At 51.5% G+C, this 19,065-nt stretch overlaps 1 protein-coding gene across 11 annotated transcripts in view; it reads right to left on the bottom strand.

The window, feature by feature from the left end:
• Nucleotides 1-19,065, bottom strand: part of Asap2 (ArfGAP with SH3 domain, ankyrin repeat and PH domain 2) — a 166,661-nt gene that overhangs the window by 73,692 nt on the left and 73,904 nt on the right. For all 11 annotated transcript variants that reach the window (XM_052745813.1, XM_052745804.1, XM_052745806.1 and 8 more), the window contains 2 exons: nucleotides 14,098-14,243; nucleotides 313-387 (listed from right to left, as the gene is read on the bottom strand). In XM_052745813.1, the coding sequence (XP_052601773.1) occupies nucleotides 313-387; nucleotides 14,098-14,243 (221 nt within the window). Of the gene's footprint in view, nucleotides 1-312; nucleotides 388-14,097; nucleotides 14,244-19,065 lie in introns of those variants that run through there.

Raw genomic sequence — 19,065 nt, 5'->3', positions numbered from 1 at the left:
GGCAACACATGCAGCAGCTAGGAAACCGGACCCCGCCACTTCTCCATGCTCCGGAGAACCCTCTGGCACGTTGGCCTCCACCTGGCTCATTCCCTCCTCCGTGTTCTCCCTCTACTGAGTTTGCAGCACCAGCAACAGAAGAACTCACAGGCCAAGAGGCACCACGTAGGGCGGCGGCGGCGGCGGCATCAAAACGTCAAATTAAAGGAAACAAAGCAGACGCCATCCCTGGGGCCGCATGCGCTGGGTGGGGTGCAGCCAGCGCCGCCGTGACCCCCGTGACCCCCATGACCCCCGTGACCCCGCTCGTACCCCTTTCACTCCTTTCAGGTCTCCTTTCAGCAAACTGTCCAAAGGGAAGGAGATGATGTTGTTCATGTTCTGAATCTAAAAAGGAAGAACAGAAAAGACATTCAACGTCCTTTCTAATCCAAGCAAAGACGACGTTCGTAATCCTCTCCTTCCGTGGTCAGCCTGGCCAGCATGGTGTGGTGGCCTTACCCACTCCCTCTTTTCGAGGGAGTCAGAGGTGAGCACATGGCTAATGAAAGACCCGGATGGGTACGCTACCACGCAGGAACCTTCTATTGTTAAGTTGTGCGAAGTTATTACAATGAGTAAAACCTAAACCTGTCTCAGAACCGTCAATCCAGGAGAGAATAATCACTCATGAGCCTGGAACAAAAGGGTACACACCACCTCCTTCCTAACGACACTGCTGTTGGCCCGCTGGAGGCTGTGGGGGCCCGGCCAGCATGCTCCCAACCTAGGAAGGAGGTGAAGGCCAGCCGAGCCAGAGGTTTCTGTCTGCTGGGAAGGCGTGTGAGTGAAGAAATGACTATTCAGGGGCCGGGTGTGGCGGAGTTAAATGGAAGAGAGCAAAGGAGGGCTGTGTGTCAGGGAGTGTGTGAGAGGGTGCACGTGTGAGTGTGGTGTGGTATCCATCTGCAGCTGGCAGAAAAGTAGGAGTCGGGGAGCCAGCCCCTCACTCGCCCTGCAGCAAGAAGCCAGAAATGCTGTCTTGAATTGTCACCATGGATGGAGCGAGTCTTACGGAGTCAAAACCTCCCGACACACTCAGAGTTTGCCTTGAGGGCAGCTCAAATGCGAGCTAAGTGTGAACAGCAAACTTCCAGCCTGGAAGCACAGATGAGAGCCCTGAACCTCAAGATGCCCTCCCACACGGGAAACCAGCCTGAGACACGCTTCCGTCCTCCCTCCCTGGGAGGCAGGGCTCAGCCTACCCCTGCCATCCACCAGCACAACCTCTGCCGCACCATGTCAGCAGGTCCCGTGTCTCCGTCACAGGAACAGACAGGAGACAGGAAGAGGGACCGCAGAACTTCTGCATCCACGTTCAACCCCAGTGAAGGGAACTTAATTTTCAGTATAGACACCTTGAACAGGGAGGTAAAACATATGCACCATTTAAAAGGACAATCTGGAATACATCTGGGCTTGGTAGCACATGCCTTTAATCCCAGTACTCAGGAGGCAGAGGCAGGCAGATCTCTGTTGAGTTCCAGGGCATCCAGGACTACATAATGAGACCCCCACCCCCCAAACAGAAGATTAATTTGGAATGTGGGTTAGCAGAGAGTAATCTCAGCATACCAGACTTTAATTACTGGGTGTGTACGGGCGTGTGGATGCCATGGCAAGTGTGTGAAGGTCAGAGGGAGACTTATGGGAGCCGGTTCTCTCCTACCACGTGGGTCCTGGGGATTAATAAACTCACTTCCTTAAGCTCAGCCAGCAACTGGCATCTGTACCTGCTGAGGCATCTCCTGGGCCCTCAATATATGAAACTTTTGGGTAAGCTTGGAACTCACTTGAACAATACTGCAAAAGCATGCGAGGATGCTGGCCTTAAAACACACACACACACACACACACACACACACACACACACACACACACACACACACACACAACAGACCACAGGGCCAAGTGAGAACTTCGTTCACGACTGCCATTTCCAAGATGCTTGTCTGAGTGACCGCTGCTTTGGTATGAAGTGAGTCAGCGTTTGTCATGGGCCGAGCATCAGCCCGAGGCACACTGTAATCTGTTGTGACCTGTAAGGGTTAGCCTTAAGGGATCAACTTCTAGATCTGCAAAGCTCTGCTGAAAGTGAGGTCTGTGAAACTGTGGATGACAGTTAGGAACCAGCCTTGGCCTGTGATGAATCCCTGGGAGCAACCACACCTGGGTTTCCACTGTGAACAGACAGGAAGGCCCTGTGCAGAGGCGCACCCCTCCCTGCAAGTAGCAAGGCCACAGACCAAGGCTGACACCGTGGGGAGCGCTTGGCTACACAGCCATCCTTGTTCCTGTCACCTCCACTGACCGGGTGGCTGCTTCACCGGGGAGTGGTCCCCAAGGCCTCTCTGCTCTGCACCACACAGCCAGGCTAGGCCAAGTCATCTCTGCCTATCAGGTACTTCCATGACCATACCCATGTCCCGGCCACCCCCACGCCTCAGCTCTCCCTTCTCCGTACAATGGCTCCCTGCCAAGGCTTCTAGGCCCTGGCTGCCCCAAGCCCTCCTTCACAGTCCTACCAGAATTACCTGGGACTGTGTTGCTAAGGGATACCAAACTGCTTATCTGTGCACGAGGCGACTGCCCCACCCCCACGCATCTCTCCATTCGGCCTCCAGGACTCTGCTTCCCCGATTCTGTGCTTGTCCTCTATCTGTCCCCTGGCTGCGATGTCCTCTCTTGCCCTCGCTGTCCAGAGCTATTTCCCTCCCCGCAGACCTCAAAGGCCACCTTTCCCAGAAGACAGTGATCATCCCCTTCCTTTCCCCATCACTCCCCAGGCTTTCCCTGTTCTGAATGTCTCCTAGCCCTTGGCAGGCTCTACCTGCATCTGGTCTGTCCTAAAACACAGCGCCCCATGCGATCTCTGAAGTGCCCCCCCACAGCTCCGAGCATGGGGTGTGGCCCAAGAGTGAGACCTTCCACAAACTTCCTCTGACCATCCAGACAGGAGGCTTCAGTTACAGGGCGAATCACACCCTCTGCTTTTAAACCAAATGTAGCACACTGGAGGCTGAGACGGAAGGATCCCAAGTTCAAAGCCAGTCTGGACTATTGTCTTAGTCAGAGTTACTATTGCTGTGATGAAACACCCATGACCAAAAGCAAGTGGGGGAGGAAAGGGTTTATGTGGCTCACACTTCCACATCACTGTTCATCATTGAAGGAAGTCAGGACAGGAACTCAAGCAGGGCAGGAACCTGGAGGCAGGAGCGTGATGCAGAGGCCATGGAGGGGGTGCTGCTTACTGGCTTGCTCCCCATGGCTTGTTCAGCCTGCCTTCTTATAGACCCCCAGGACCACCATCCCAGGGATGGCCCCACCTACAATGGTCTGGCCCCTCCCCATCAATCACTGATTAAGAAAATGCCCTATAGGCTTGCCTACAGCCCCATCTTACCGAAGCCTTTTGCCAGTTAAGGCTCCCTCCTCTCCAACGACTCTGGCCTGTGTCCAGCTGACCTACCACTAGCCGGCGACAGCTGCTTAGCAAGACCCTAACAAGAAATAACTGGCAACGGCAGCAACAAAATCGTTAACGGACTGAGTGATAGCCAATATGTAAACTCATCAACCCAGCCACCAGTTTCCCCGAGTCTGCTGTGCAAACAACTGCCTAAGAGAATAAAAAATGGACACACGGAGCAAGAACGATGAACTCCAGGGCCGGGTGTGTGTGTGTGTGGGCAGCTCCTTTAGTAGAGCACTCGCCTAGCATATACACCGTTTAGTTCCCAACACAGCATAAACCAGGCACACCACCACACGCTTGTAACTCTAGCACTCCAGAGGTAGAGGCAGAAGGATTGAGGGTTCAAGGTCATCCCGGCTATATAGCAAGTTCAAGCCCCTCCCAGGAACCCCCCCCAAAAAAACGGGAAGGAAGGAAGGAAGGAAGGGAGGGAGGAGGGGAGGGGAGGGGAGGAGAGGAGAGAGAGGGGAGAGGAGGAAGGAAGGAAGGAAGGAGGGAAAGGAGGAAGGAAGGTTGGTGCTGATAGTAGATTTATCAATTAGATTATTATACAGGAAGAGGCGGGCAAAATATATAGGAAATAGAGAAGTGTGAACAACTGTGGATATCCCACACACACTTAAGTAGTATGCTTTTCTCATTTTCTTTTTTTTTTTTTTCTTTCTCTGTGTAGTCCTGGCTGTTCTGGAACTCGCTCTGAAGACCAGGCTGGCCCTCAATCTCACAGAGATCCAGCTGCCTCCAAGTGCTGGGATTAAAGGCGTGTGCCACCACCGCCCAGTAGGTGGTATGCTTTTATCTTCATTCATTTAAGCAAATCTTCATTTATTTAAGAATGTCTCAGGTTACATACTGGGGACAGATCACCACAGTCCCTTATGAAAGAACATTTAACAATTATAACAGTAAAGAGGGTAAGGAAGGGTTAGGAGACAGACTCGGCCCTGGGACTTGGGCTTAACCAGGAGGAGAGCGTGCCTGTACGGTCCTGGGGTCCTGGCGAAGCCTCCTGAGCCGCCAGGGAAGCACTGGGGGGCTTCTCAGAGTCACTTTTATCTGGAGACTAGGGAAACTTTTGTTGAGCATGGCATGTGAAACCAGCTTTAAAACACGGGAAAGAACCCTGTCTTCCTACAGGACCAGAAGCTGTGTGTGTGCCCAGGTAAATGGGAGGTACACAGAGGGTAGGCGTGAGGTGCAGCCACAGACACAGCCAGCCACGGGGGCAGAGGGGACCGCCCTGCCAGCTACTGGAAGGTGAAGCTGGGGGGGTGCCAGGCCTGCCAAAAGAGTCCGGGCTCTATTCACAAATTTTTCTTCTTGGAGGTTAGTCGAATTGACCGAAATAACAAACTATTGTTTTTTCTAACCAAAATGAAATTATAATAACAGAAGCTGAAAGCAGAGCAGCGTTGACTGGAGCTGGGGAGACTGGATTATTAGAGAACAAGGAGTATGGGGGTGGGGGTCCCTAAACCTGAGGCATGGCAAGAGGCCCGACTTCAGGGAAGGTTCCAGAAAGAGGTAACTCATTTATACAGGTGGTTCTTGTGATATGGAAAAATATACCTCAAAAAGGCTGTTTATGTTGCCTGCTGGAAGATGCAACTGGGTGAGAGGGATAGTTAGCAACACACATACTGTTCTTGCCGAGGACCCGATTTCAGTGCCCAGCACCCATATCGGACTTACAGCAACCTGTGTGTAACTACAGCTCCCTCCAGGAGGAGCCACTCCCTGGCCTCCTCAGGCGCGAGACACACACACACACACACACACACACACACACACACACACACACACACTCTAAAATAAACCTTAAAAATAAGAATCAAAAGGGAACTGTAGAATTATAACAGAGCCTCCGTTAGTGGCTTCACTAGGGAGTCCCCCTGCTCCACCTGGGGTCTCAGTGCGCGTCGGCAGGAAGGCCATCAAGTCTGAAGCTTACATGTACTCAGGCTAACCGGCTAATAACCCCCAAACCTCAGGTGAGCTGAGAAACTCCTGGACAGGAAAGTCAACACGACGATAACATCTTTCTTGGGGATGTTAGGCTCCAGGGATCTCGTGATAAGATCAACAAACCAACCTCTTTTGGTACTGACAACTTAGAGACTGCAGGGGACAGATCTGCAGATGGAACGTCCCACCCCCAAAAAGTCCCCTTTTCTATCCCTAGTACCCCCCAAGCCCCCCCATGGCACCGTTTCCACCCGCTTGGGCACACAGGCTCCACCCCTTGGGTGCGCAGGCTCCACCCCCTTGGGCGGGCAGGCTCCACTCCCAAGACACTCCCTTATCATTCTCACTAAAGAACAACCTGCTAATGTAGACGACTACCTCCTCTCTCTTTGATTTTCACATCTCCGCCAGGATCAGATCAACCCCCCGATCTAGCCCAGACAGCTGTTAAACACTCCACTGCCAAGTCTGCAGAGCAGAAATGAACACCTTGGCCCCACGCTCGCTCTCGGAGGCAAGGGTTAACTTAACCTCAGGTAATCACTGAGAACCTTTTTCTCCGCTGTGAACCAGTACTGTAAATTGCCTTTGAAGCAGCAAGCACTCCTGAATAGGATGACCACTTGATCAAGGCTGTAACTACTGTCAAACTAATACACAAGCTTTAAAAAGATCTGTCTTCCCCTCTTCCCCTTTGTCCTTCCGTCTTTCCTGAGTTCATCTGGACACGATGAATCAATGGGAGGCAAAAGTCTATATAATCTCGTGTGTACAAACGAAGTGCCTGGGCCAGGAAGACGGAGGTACACATCAAGCAGAGGTCAAGAGCATCTGTTAATACCAGTTTCTCTGTGTAGTTTTGGAGCCTGCCCTGAATCTTGTTCTGTAGACCAGGCTGGCCTTGAACTCACAAAGATCCACCTGGCTCTGCCTCCCGAGTGCTGGGATTAAAGGCGTGTGCCACCACCGCCCAGCTCCATCCTAACTATTTTATTTCACTTCTGGGCCTTAAAACTCTTCACACTCCACCTTGGCCCACCAAGCGGTGTCTCACCTGCCCCACGCTCCACCTACCTACCTCTCAGGGCCCAAGATCTAGGACACATGTGGGAGGTGGCGCTAATGGATGGCATGGCGTCCTGCCCTACAGAGCAGATGCCAACTGCCTGTGCCTCTCCGCATTTACACAACTGAGCCTCACATCAGGAGTAAGTCCCTCCCATGGCTCATGGCCTAACGCACTGGACAGGGTACCATTTCCACCCGTGCGGAAGTTCTTCTGAAGGCCGATGCTTTTGGCCCATGGTTTAAAATTTTTTAAGCAGGCGTAGTGAGGTGTCATTCACACCACAAACCACGCACATTTAAAAATGTGCTAGGAAATGAAATGAAGGTTATAAGACCCGTGAAATCATGTCACTCTGCAATGCACAATACCAACCACCTCCCAGAGTTGCTTGTGTTCACGCCTGGCCTCTAGGCTCTTCCTCACCTGTTCCTGTCACCAAGCAAAAGCTCCCACCTTCCAGCATTTCTTAGAGGTGGAATCATTAGTACGCACTCCTCGCCATCTGGCTCCTTGAGAATCATTTCCTTGGGATTCATTAGTGCTGATGTATCTACCCATGGTACCTTCCTCCTTAATGCTAAGGTCTCCTCCAGTGTTTGGACACGCCACGATTCGCTCATCCTGCCGTGGATAGATTTTTGAGTTGCTTCCAGTTTGGGCGTGACTATCAATACCACAAGTGACAACGCTGTCATCGCGTGTGGGCAGGGACTCTTTCAAAGACAGCAGGGTATCCTTCTTACAAGGTGATGTTTGAGCAGAGTTTGAAGTCCGCAAGGCAGAGAACCATGAGAGTCTGGTGGAACGTTCTTGGCAGATGGAATGGCTAACACAAAGACCCTAGGCAGAATTGTGCCCGACCAGTCTCAAAGGACAGTTCTCTGTGTTCCTTCTCAAAGTTGCTTGCCTGAAAGAACGAGCACCCAAGCAGAAAGTTTGGGGAGAAGGAATGGCTGGAACAGGCCAGCAAATGGCACAGGGGCATTTCATCTCACAACCACCCTGAGAAGTGCGCCGTGCTCTCCCCGCCGAAGAGACACGGGAACGGGGTTAGGGCCTTCACCTCGTCCCCAGACCACACAACTAGGAATCGGTAGAGCTGGGCCACGAGCTGTGAAGTCGGAGTTCTTTTCATGGTTTCACAATGAGAACATTTCAAAGCAGCCCAGCCCAGCCCCTTACTCCCAGAGTAAGGCTCTCCCCTCATGGAACAGCCAGGCTGGAGTCATCTCCATCACTGCATGCAAGGTGGCCGTCACATATACACCAGGAAACTTCCTTAGCAAAACTATCTGGCCCACTTTTGTTCTTGATATAGCTAGGCTGTGGATACTGATGTGCTGATGCCTTAGTCTATCTAATACACACACACACACACACACCACACACACACACACACACACGAGTTGGGGAATGTTCCTGTCTACATAGGGGAGTCTAGTGAGCAGATGCCCTCGATCCTGTCTCTGGCAGCAGAGCCACCTTGTAAATTGATTTATAAAAAGGTGTGGGAAAGCCCAGGCTGATCTTGAGTGTTTAACACAAACCGAAAGACCAAAATGGAGCCAGCTGCCAAAAACACTGTTGACTGTTCCACCACAGTAACAGAGGGACAGCTTTCAAGGCTGCTAGGACGCCAGGAATGCCAGGGGCCTGCAAAGCACACAGTAGGTGCTCATAAAAGACAGACGGTGTGGATGGAGCTCACCGGCCCAGACAGTACCAGCTTGTGCACAGCAAGTGTCCAGCCTGGTCCTAGGCAGCCTATCCCCTCCCACACAGTGTTACCCACTTTCTCAGACTCTGTCAGGGTGCGGCGCACACCTTTAACCCCAGCATTCAGGAGGCAAAGGTTGGTGAGGTGGTGCACCCCTCTGCCCGGCACATCATATACTAAAGCGACTCGCTGCTGCTCATCCAAACAGAGCCGATTCGCCTGCTTTGAAGACTCGCGGCTATGGCGTCTTCTAGTTCCAGGCAGCTGCACAGAGCCGTGATGATGACGAAGGGTCGCGATGCTTGGTGGAACTCCCGGTTCCTCTTCTGGTAGGAGGGAATGGAAATCCCACAGCTCAGGGGCACAGCGGCTCCCACGCTGTAACTCCGCCCTCAGCCCCGCCCCCTGGCTCCTGTTCTGATGGGACTCTGGTCTTCACTTGGGCAGGTTCTGTGACTGTGAAGGCCTTCTCCACTTCCCATTCTCAGAGGTGAGGACATTTATCTGCAGCTGACCTTGCAAAAATCAGTCCTGGCTTGAAGCTTGTCATTAAAAAGTCCCTTCTCGCTGCAGAAGTGGTCCTCGGGAGATCTCTCCAGAATTCTCATGTTTTTGAGAAGGGGAAGAGTCTAAGGAACCACGCTGCCTTTACGACCTGTTTAATGTCACCGTGTTAGATGTCTAAAGCTGCTTGTTTTCTCCCTTTATTATGCCCCGACTGTTCAGGCTTTTTAAGGGTGAGAGTCTCACGTCGTTAGGAAGAAAATCTCATTTCATACCAAGCCGGCCTTCCCTGGAGCTGTTCCAGCTGCTTTGGAAGCATCCCTCCAGGCCTCCAAACAGGCAGGTGGTAGTTACTTTATTCTTTTTGGAAAGAGGTGGAGCTGAGAGTCTCAACTATACTGAGCTGCTTTTTAAATGTCCGAGGGAGATCAAAGAAAAGGCCCTGAAAACACGGGATGGGACGGGCGACCCAAAACAAGACTTTGAAAGTACACCCTCCCCCCAAAAAGCTGAGTTGTTCCACAGTCAGCTCAGAAGCCGTGGCTCAGCATTCCTATGGCTGACAGCGTCCACACCGCGGTGCGTGCTAATTTAGGCTCATACAAGATTTTTTTTTCTCTGTCTTTATCTTTGCTGGGAAAATAAGACCAACAATCCGCACTCCACGAGGAGACAGCTTTGAAACTTAAAGCGAGGCACATGTCCTCACAGTGAGGCCAGGTTCCGTGAGTTCACAGGTCCTAACAACCATCCAGGCGCACAGCAGCCGCGCTTTGCAGGCCCTTCCCACTCGTTCAGTTTGCCTCCACCCTGGCCACGCGAGGCACGCCATCTCACGGTCCATTCCGCCGGGAATCCAGCCCCCCGGGCTGTCTGCATGTCTCTCCACCACTCAGCCCTGCACTGCTTTCTCTCACTTTCTGTCCTTCTGCGCTCCCCGCCTCCCCAAATGCCAACAAGCAGCCTCCTTGGGTGTCAACAGTGGGAAGGCCCATGAGTTCGGGTTATACGGCCTCCTCAGTCTCTCAACAGCTAAGGCCCTATAAGTCGCTAAGCCCATGTACCCCATGTTCACTGGGTGGTAGGACAAGCGCCACACCATGGATGCTTACCATGTCCTGCCCTGAGACTTCCACTCTGCTGCAGTAGAATATTATTTTAAGGTGTGTTACTTTGGTTTATGTTGCATTTGTTTAACTCTGTGAAGCTGTGTTACTGTGCCTGTCTAAATTATCTGATTGATCTAATAAAGAACTGGCCAATAGCGAGGCAGGAGAAAGGAGAGGCGGGGCTGGCAGGCAGAGAGACTATACAGAGGGAGAAATCTGGGAAGGGAGATCTAAGAGCTAGCAGCCAGAGAAGGAGGAGGACATCAGAGTCCAGCCACCCAGCTACACACACAGCAAGCCACGGAGTAAGAGTAAGATTTATGGAAGTAAGAGAACGGGGAAAGCCCAGAGGCAAAAGGAAGACGGGATAATTTAAAGTTAAGGAAAGATGGCAAGAAACTAAGCCGAGCTAAAGCCGGGCATTCACAATTAAGAATAAACCTCTGTGTGTGATTTATTTGGGAGCTGGGTGGCGGGCCCCCCAAAAGAGTAAAAACAACCAACAACACTCTGCACCAAGTCTGGCAGCAACTGCAGTCGGCGACAGTTTTCAAGGTACCTACAAGTGGCAAAGCCACAGTCTGGTGAGCATCACACCGGGCACAGCATCGGGGCCCTGCTCTGCTCTACTCTCCGCTTTTACAGAAAATAAAAGATGGGGAGAACCGCTCTGGGTTCAAGGTGTGGAATGTTGCAGGTGGCCAAGCGCTCCGGTCCTCCGTAGACAGATTTCAGTTCTGCACACCATCCGGGCCCTCCGTTATTCAATCAATAAAGCAAGTGTAAAACTGACTTAACTTATGGGGTTGGTATGAGGATTAAATGAGATAAAATCGGGAAAGCACCTGGCTGGTTTTCATCTCCATCTAAAAAAGCTGAGGAAGTCCAGAGAGACGAGTGAGCAAACATTTTAAAAGCTAGTGCCAGGAGATGTGGGGAGAGTGCAAGCGCCTCCCACCGGCCTCCAACACCCCCAGCTGAGCCGGGCAGGCCGATCTCCACCCCCCTCAACTGCCTTTCACTGCCCACCTTCCCGCCCTAACTCCATCCACTTCCTCCTTTTCTGCTTCCTCCTTCTGCTGCTAAAGCGCATCCTGCCAGAGCTTCAGAGAAATGATGCATGGGAGCTAAACGTCTGGAGCCTTGTGTGTGTGAAAACATCTTTAATCCTAGGTTCAAACTCAGCGGCTTGGGCCTGAGGCCGGGCAGAGTCATTTTTTTAATCGGTATTTCAAGGTATTGCCACCTTAGAGTTCCCAAACAGTGCTGCTGCTGCTGCTGCATCCAAAGCTGGCTGGGAGAGTCATCCTTCCTAATTGACACTTCTCCTTTAGTTCTTGACCTGTTTTCTGGGAGATTATTTTTTTCTACCCAATCTTGTCAGATTGATTGTGTGTGTGTATGTGTGTGTGTGTGTGTGTGTGTGTGTGTGTGTGTGTGACAGACATGCACAATGCTTAAACACCTATGTCCAAGTGCAGGGGTCAGAGGACTAACTTGGGCATTGGTCCTCAGATGCCTTCTGTATGGGCTGGGCTTCTTATTGCTCTGGAACTTTACCATGTAAGCCAGACTAGCTGGCTTGCCAGCTTCCAGGGATCCACCTGGCTTTGCCTCCCATCTTGCCTTCGATGGAGTTACAAGTGCACTTTTTTTTTTTTTTTTTGGTTTTTTGAGACAGGGTTTCTCTGTGTAGCTTTGCGCCTTTCCTGGGACTCACTTGTGGCCTCGAACTCACAGAGATCCGCCTGCCTCTGCCTCCCGAGTCGCTGGGATTAAAGGCGTGCGCCACCACCGCCCGGCTACAAGTGCACTTTTATACATGGATCCTGGGAATCCGAACTCACACCCTTATGCTTGGGAGGCAACCGTTCTACCAATACCAACTAATCCATCTCCTCAGCCCCCAGGTTTTTATGCCTTTTCATGGTTTTTTGTTTGTTTGTTTTGGTTTTTGGGTTGTTTTTTTTTTTTTTTAAAAGACAGATTTTCTCTGTGTATCCCTGGCTGTCCTGGAACTCACAGAGATTCTCCTGCCTCTGCCTCCTGAGTGCTGGGATTAAAGACATGCCACCGATTGATGCTTGGTTCCCCCCAGATTTTAATTGTCTACTTTCAAACACCAATGGTCTCCCACACCCCCAACTCCTCCAATAACCAGAAACGCCCCAAGGTGCCCATGCATATGCAGGGTTTCCTGAGGTCTCCCTGAGGTGATCCTGCGTATGCATCTATTTCAATGTCTTCTGCCCTCTGCATCCCTCTCTTTCCCCCACGTCCTTTTTCCTGCTTGCTCCGGTCTCTCGCTCCTGAGGACGCTTATCTGTGCTCCTAAGTCAAGCTCCGAGAAGCTGATGGCCGCTCTGCAGTGAGGGGCTCAGTGTTCGGGTAGCACCGTGACTTGTCCCTGGGGAACCCCGCCACGTCAGCCTCTAGAGGGCTTTACCCTGGCTGTGCAAAGGAGGCCCTTCCTCCCTTCTGATCCACGGGCTATGCCTGTCTGCCACAACCCTGGGGGAAGCAGAGCAGAGAGGCAGCCGGCAGCGGCCACCGTGTGGGACAGGGACAGAGAGTGACAGGTGTTTGTTTTTTTTCTTGACAGGGTTTCTCTGTGTGTAGTTTTGGTGCCTGTCCTGGATCTCGCTCTGTAGACCAGGCTGGCCTCGAACTCACAGAGATCCGCCTGGCTCTGCCTCCCGAGTGCTGGGATGAAAGGCGTGCGCCACCACCGCCGCCCGGCGAGTGACAGGTTCTATAATGCCAAGAGGTTTCAAATTCAGTCAAGTTCAAAACAAACTGGCAACCAAGCACACAAAACAACCTAAGCACTGTGGCAGCCGTGGGATGTAAGAAACCGTTTTCAGGCTAACACGGGGAGAGAGGGACACGGCCTGAACGACCCTGCTCTCTGCCCTTCCTGTAATAAACTCATAGACTGCACTCCCTGCTTCCCACCCACAGACGCACCCACAGACCAACCGCACCCCACCACCACCTCCGGGACGAGCTGTTTCTTCGCTTGTCATGAGCTGAGGAGGAGAAATGAAAACATTCGCTGCCCGTGACCTCTGCGGAGAGCACGACTGGGGCCTGCCCTGCCCTGCTAGAGCCTTCAGGAGAAGCTGGGGGAGGGAAACAGGAAGGAAATGCTGGAGAGATCTCTAGGGCCCACCCCTCCTGGGGAAACAACCACCCACCAGGGCAGGATCACAAACCCTCTCGCCGCCACAGACAGGGACAGCACTGAGCTACAAGTACAAGAAATGGCCGATCCACCCCCAGGCTACCAAGCCATGGCCACAAGTGTCCGCCCTGTGTTTCTCTGCTCACGGAGCCAGCCCTTTCTTTCAGTCCTGGCGTCCCTTCATCCATGGTAATTCTGTGCTTTGAGTATAGGTTACCTTGCTTCCTAAGGTAGATCTGAATTCTGTTTATTAGATAATATCAACCTGGAAGCCCACTATCACATGGTGGTGTGAGTGAGAGTGCACCCCCTCACTATAGGCTCATATATTTGAATGCTCGGTCTCCAGTTGGTGGAACTGTTTGGGAAGGATTAGGAGGTGTGGCTTTGTTGGAGGAGGTGTGGCTTTGTTGGAGGAGGTGTGTCATGAAAGGTGGGTTTTGAGGTTTCAGAAGTCCAAATCACTCCTGGTTAGCTCTGTCCCTCTCTGCCTCGTGTGGCACGTGGATCTCTCAACTACTGCTCCAGCACCATGCCTGCCAGCCTCTTGCCAAGCTCCCCACCATGATGGTCACGAACACTTCCCCTCTGGGACTGTAAGTCTGCCAGCCCCCAATGAACTTTCTTCTATAAGTTGCCTTGATCATGGAGTCTCTTCCCAGCCACAGGAAAGTATATGAGACACCACCCAGAACATGCTAGTCTTCATTTTTAAAACTACCAGAAACTAAAGTCAGGGGCCCTGAAGAAGATGAGAGAATTTACCCATTCTATCCTGCATCTGAGAGTTTAAAGTGCCAAGCTAAATTTAAGTCATATTAAAGAAAAAAATTAAAACTGTAAACTTTGTTCCAAAGGTACCAAATGTGAATACATAGAAAGTATAGTTATTTCAGGTTCTGCAGGAGCCAGAGAATATATCTCCCTGGATGATCAGAAACGAGCTCTCCTGGCCAGCTGTTGGGCCGTCTTCTCAGGGGCGGCATGACAAGCATTTCACACACCACAGCTGCACACACAGTGGACACTGACCAGGTTTTTGAAGAGCGCCGTCAACTCCTTGGTGAACACCGAGAACTTCAGAAAGGCACTTCCTAAGTCTGGGTCATCCCTGCAGACACAGTTGCCCCCGAACTTCTCCAGAGCCTGGGTGTACTGCTCCTCGTTCTCCACGTGTGCTGCAAGAGCAAGCAGAGGGGTTGTTAACGGACCTGCCCGGCAGTCGCCCCCTGGACCGCCAGGTCCTTCTCGGTCGCAAATAAGACCAAACACGGCCCTGGAATTAAACATGGAGCATGTCCTCAGACTACGCACTGAAGAAAAGGCAGGTTGCAGGAGCAGAAGCATCGTTCCTAGTCCAAAATCAAACCCCTGTGCCCGAAGAAGCAGCCAGGGACATGAGAGAAAGTATCCCCTCAGGTTCCCCCGCCTGAGGCACACCAGAAGACTCTCAGATCCCCACGGCTTCCCAGAATCCTCCTCATCCCCCATCACCACACTAGCCACTGGTCTAAGAGGGGGTCCTAGCCCTTCTTACAAATATAGACGATGCCAATCAACTCCTCCCCCACTGAAGCTCACGACATCCAGGCATAGACACATGCCACTGTCACCTCCTTACAGAGGGACTATGGTGCTCTCTGAAGCCTGAGCAGGCCACAGGAGCCAGCTTGTTCCACGGTGTCCCGGTGTCTGTGTTCTGTCCCTCCCAGACCAGCCCCCACTCACTCAATCCACTTACCCTTCCTCCATGACACTCTAAAGATTGTCCTATGCCCCGGGTGTCTGAGTCCGTACGTCCCCTCTCCTTGGACTCACATGTCACCCTGAAGCTGTCAACTAAGTCCGTTCTCATCCGCTGGAGGCGCTCAGGAGGCACCGTGAACCTGCCCTCCATTGGCACCTGGGTATGTGTGGGGAGGCCAGCGTGGACTAGCAAACACTGGAGAAAATTAAATTTTGATGCCTCCGTCTTTTTATTTTGAAAAGCATTCCAGGGCTGGGGATGTGGCTCAGTGGCAGGCTGCTTATTTGGCCTGTACAAAACCCTGAGGTTTAACTCTCAGCACTGGGATGGCGGAAGTTCCAGAAAGAGGCCAAGGAATTCTAGATAATTAGATTCTAGACTATATATTGAGCAAGAAAATTAAGACATACACTCACATGTCACACACACACACACACACACACACACACACACACACACGCACACGTGTGCATCCTCCTGAAGTGTGTTGTTATCAAGCAAATAAGACACATACACATGCACACATGCATACTAAGGCACACACTCATGCACCCTCCTAAAGTATGCTGGTATCAAGCAAATTCACACGCACGCACGCACGCACGCACCCTCCTGAATGAAGTGTGTTGGTATCATGAGGAAAGCCCTTGGAAGATCCGGGCCCCAGTTGCGAGGCTGCCAGTGGGCATCTATGTGACTAGCAGGTCAGAGTAACCCTCACTAAGTCCACTCTACTGGTTTCCTGAAGGACAGAAGCTCGCTGGCCTCTGGGGCTGGAATTTAGAAAGATTCAACGCAGGATGAGGACACACAGTGCACACAACCACCGTCACCACAAACGGCAGTAACGATGGCAGCAAACGTCGCTATGGAGCGTAAACTGCCGTTTCTCTACACTTCCACCTTTCCTATACACTGCTAGGAAACGGGGTCTAACAGAGATCAAAGAAGCAATCCCAGGAAACCATACTGCAGAGCAGCACGGCTTCAAACCTAAACGTGCCCGATTCCCCAGCCCGTTCCTCCCTTCTCCGCCGCACGGGTGATTCAGGTCTAAAAATAGCTTACCTTGGGCCAGCAAGATAGCTCAGTGGGTCAGAGTGCTTCCTACACAAACCTGACAGCCAGGGTTCAAATCCCAGACCCCACGGAAAGGTGGGAAGGGAGAACGGATTCTGCCACGTTGTCCTCTGATCTCTTTATGTACAGCACACATACGCTCACGCACAATAATAAGTAACATTTTAAAAATCAAAAAATAGTTCACCTTGCTAAAACGAAAAGTACTTAATTTTTAGATTTTTAAATTCCATTTCACAGATAGATTAATAATCTCTATGCATAACTATAGCTATATATATGTGTGTGTGTGTGTGTGTGTGTGTGTGTGTGTGTGTGTGTGTATGTATACCTCTAACACACGTGGTACACGATGAAGAACATACCTTCCCAAACCACATACTTTTTTTTTTTTTTTTTTTTAAACTATCTCAAAGTTCTTAGGCAAGAAGACATAGGCAGGTCCGATGTGGTTGCAGGCCAGAGCTGATGGCCACAGCAGACATCTGGTTCTGGCCACCCACTGGGTGTGAAAGACCAGAAGCAACTTCTGCTGCTTCCCTGCTCTGGGGTCTGCCTGGAAACCCAGGCCAGTGATGCCCAAGAGAGGTGTGTGTGTGTGTGTGTGTGTGTGTGTGTGTGTGTGTGTGTGTGTATGTGTAACGGGCACTTCCGTATACCCTGTGTTTCTGTGTCTTCCTGGGACGCCCGGGGCAGTGCCCACTGTGAGAACAGCCAAGTCGCCTGTGAGCATGGTAATTGATTGCTCCGGATCACCCCCAAGTTGGAAACTTTCCTACTAAGAACGGAGAGCACTCCAGTGCCTTTATCATTCTTTTGCCAAAAAAACAAACCTCAAAATAGGAGCCTAAAATAAACAGCCTGGGAATAAAGTTTCTGGAGAGATCCCAAAATGAATCTATCAGCTTTTATTTACAGAACTGAAAGCTGTTCTTCGGGGACACTCACTCTCTCACCTCCCCCTGCTTCAAACACATCTTCTGCTCCAGTTCCTGGGCTCCCGAGCCAGGCCTCTCTCCTCTGGGAGACTCTGGGAGATGGGAACCTGAACTGCAGGAACCACCTCAGGATGAGGCTCGGTTTCTTCCCAGTTCTATCTGAGTACGGTCCTGTCCCCCACAGCTCAGTGCACAGGATCCAACCTATTCAAGAGACGAAGGAACTCGGGTACACTCGCACAGGAACCTATCCCGAAGCCTAAGCAGACACGGAGTTTGGAGGCAGGGGTCAGGTTTTGTCTTGTGCTTCTCGGCTAACCTGACTGTTATTTTAAATACGTTTATCAAGGAGAAGGCCTGAAGAATGTATTTAAGAAAAAATTACTGGATCTAGAAAGGCGAAGGCAGCTCCTTGCTCCTCCTCAATGGGACACGTACACACACAGCTGACGAGTCAAACTGGCTGAGGGTGGAAACCACCCTCACAGAGCAACAGAAGATGGCGGGGGGCGGGGGTCACCACAGCCAATTAGCCTCCAACGGCTGACACGGTTTTAACAACCTCCGTCTTCAATTCAGGTATTCCATCCATTTCTTCCAGCACAGTGACAGGAGAATGGCAGTGCCCTAACGTGGGACCAAGGACAAGTATGCTCAGGGGAGCTGGTATGAACGCCTAGGGAAAGAGACATCCGTGGACACGCTGATCACCACGCCAGGCACCAAGAAGGGGACATCTGGACAAAGGTTCCAGGGATGATGACGCATCACTAAAGGGGAAACAGGGAGCTGGGAAGCACCAGGGAGCCCTGGAGAGTTTCATGTGTTCGACGGCTGTTAACACCTCTTTCAAAGTGGATCCCGCCCGCCCGCATCCAGCTCTCAGCTCCTAAACCGAAACTGACAGCACCTGTCTCCTGCCCATCCGTATCCACGACCCTATCCTGTTCTAAGGACGCTGAGAAAGGACCCGCCCCAGGCCTCCCTTTACAGAGAGCAAGCCAAAGTACGGAAGACAGCTACCGTATGAAGTCACACAGCCGAGCGGACCTCTGGCTTCCTGACTCTCAGCCCAGTGCTCCCCCTCCACACCAGGAACCGCTGGCACATCTGCTCAGCTCACATTTGCTCGAGGCTACAACAAAGGTCACGCCCTTCCAGTCAAGCCAACAGCTCAAAGTGCCATCATCGATGGGGAAGAAAACCAGGTGGGGAGTTCCCGCACCAGCCTGGCCCCTGCAAGCCCCTGCTCCACACAAGACCATGGCCACCTGCAGTCTGGCTGAGAAGCCTCTGCTGAGGCAGCACATTCGCACGGCCCAGACAGCCAGAGAGGGGAGCATTCAAGGAGACACTCGGTTCTCCACGGTAGCAGCGCTGTGAGACACTCCCCAGACGACATGATTAATACTACATGCACACCACATATTCACATAAAGTATTCCAAAGGTGAGGTCGTAGCCTCAGCCCTACACGTCACCGGGTTTCAGATCTCACCCGAAGCACACAATTTCTAAGGGAATAAGGCAAACTCTCTCAGGTGATCTCACTTCCTAACAGGTCATTTCCTGTCCCGGGGGAGAGCTGGTTTTAGAATTCATTGCCAGAGTCAGGCCCAGATGAAGGACTGAAAACAGCCACCAGGTGACAACTTGGTGGTCTGTGATAAAGCCTGAAGAAACGCTCATGCCACTTGAGAACCCCACATCCAAGAATCTCCCTAAAGGGGAAAGTCGGGGTTAATAGAGCACTGAACGCAGCTGCAGACAGGGCAGTTTACAGCCTGGAAATGGGAAGTGTTCACGGTGCCGACAAGGCTGAGCTGGATAATGGTCAGCACTCCTACAAAAAACAGCACGTGAGGTTGGCTTTTAAAGATTTGTTTTTAATTTTTATTTGTGTGTGAGTGTGATGCGTGTGTGTGATGCGTGAGTGTGTGTGATGTGTGAGTATGTGTGATGTGTGTGTGTGATGTGTGAGGTGTGTATGTGATGTGTGACTGTGTGATGTATGACTATGTGTGATATGTGTGGTGAATGTGAGGTGTGTCTGTGTGATGTGTGAATGTGATGTATGTGTGATATGTGAGTGTGTGACATGTATGTAGTGTGTGAATGTATGTAGTATGTGGCGAGTGTGTGTGATGTCTGAGTTTATGTGATGTGTCGTGTGTGTGATCTGTGTATGAGTTCACATTAAGACAAGAAGAGTGTGTTGGATTTCCTGGAGCAGGTA

The sequence above is a fragment of the Peromyscus californicus genome, unplaced genomic scaffold, assembly GCF_007827085.1.
Source record: "Peromyscus californicus insignis strain IS unplaced genomic scaffold, ASM782708v3 Scaffold_1__1_contigs__length_55948999, whole genome shotgun sequence".
NCBI lineage: Eukaryota > Metazoa > Chordata > Mammalia > Rodentia > Cricetidae > Peromyscus > Peromyscus californicus.
The sequence above is the reverse complement of the archived record's forward strand: the minus strand, read 5'-3'. Positions and strand labels throughout refer to the sequence as shown.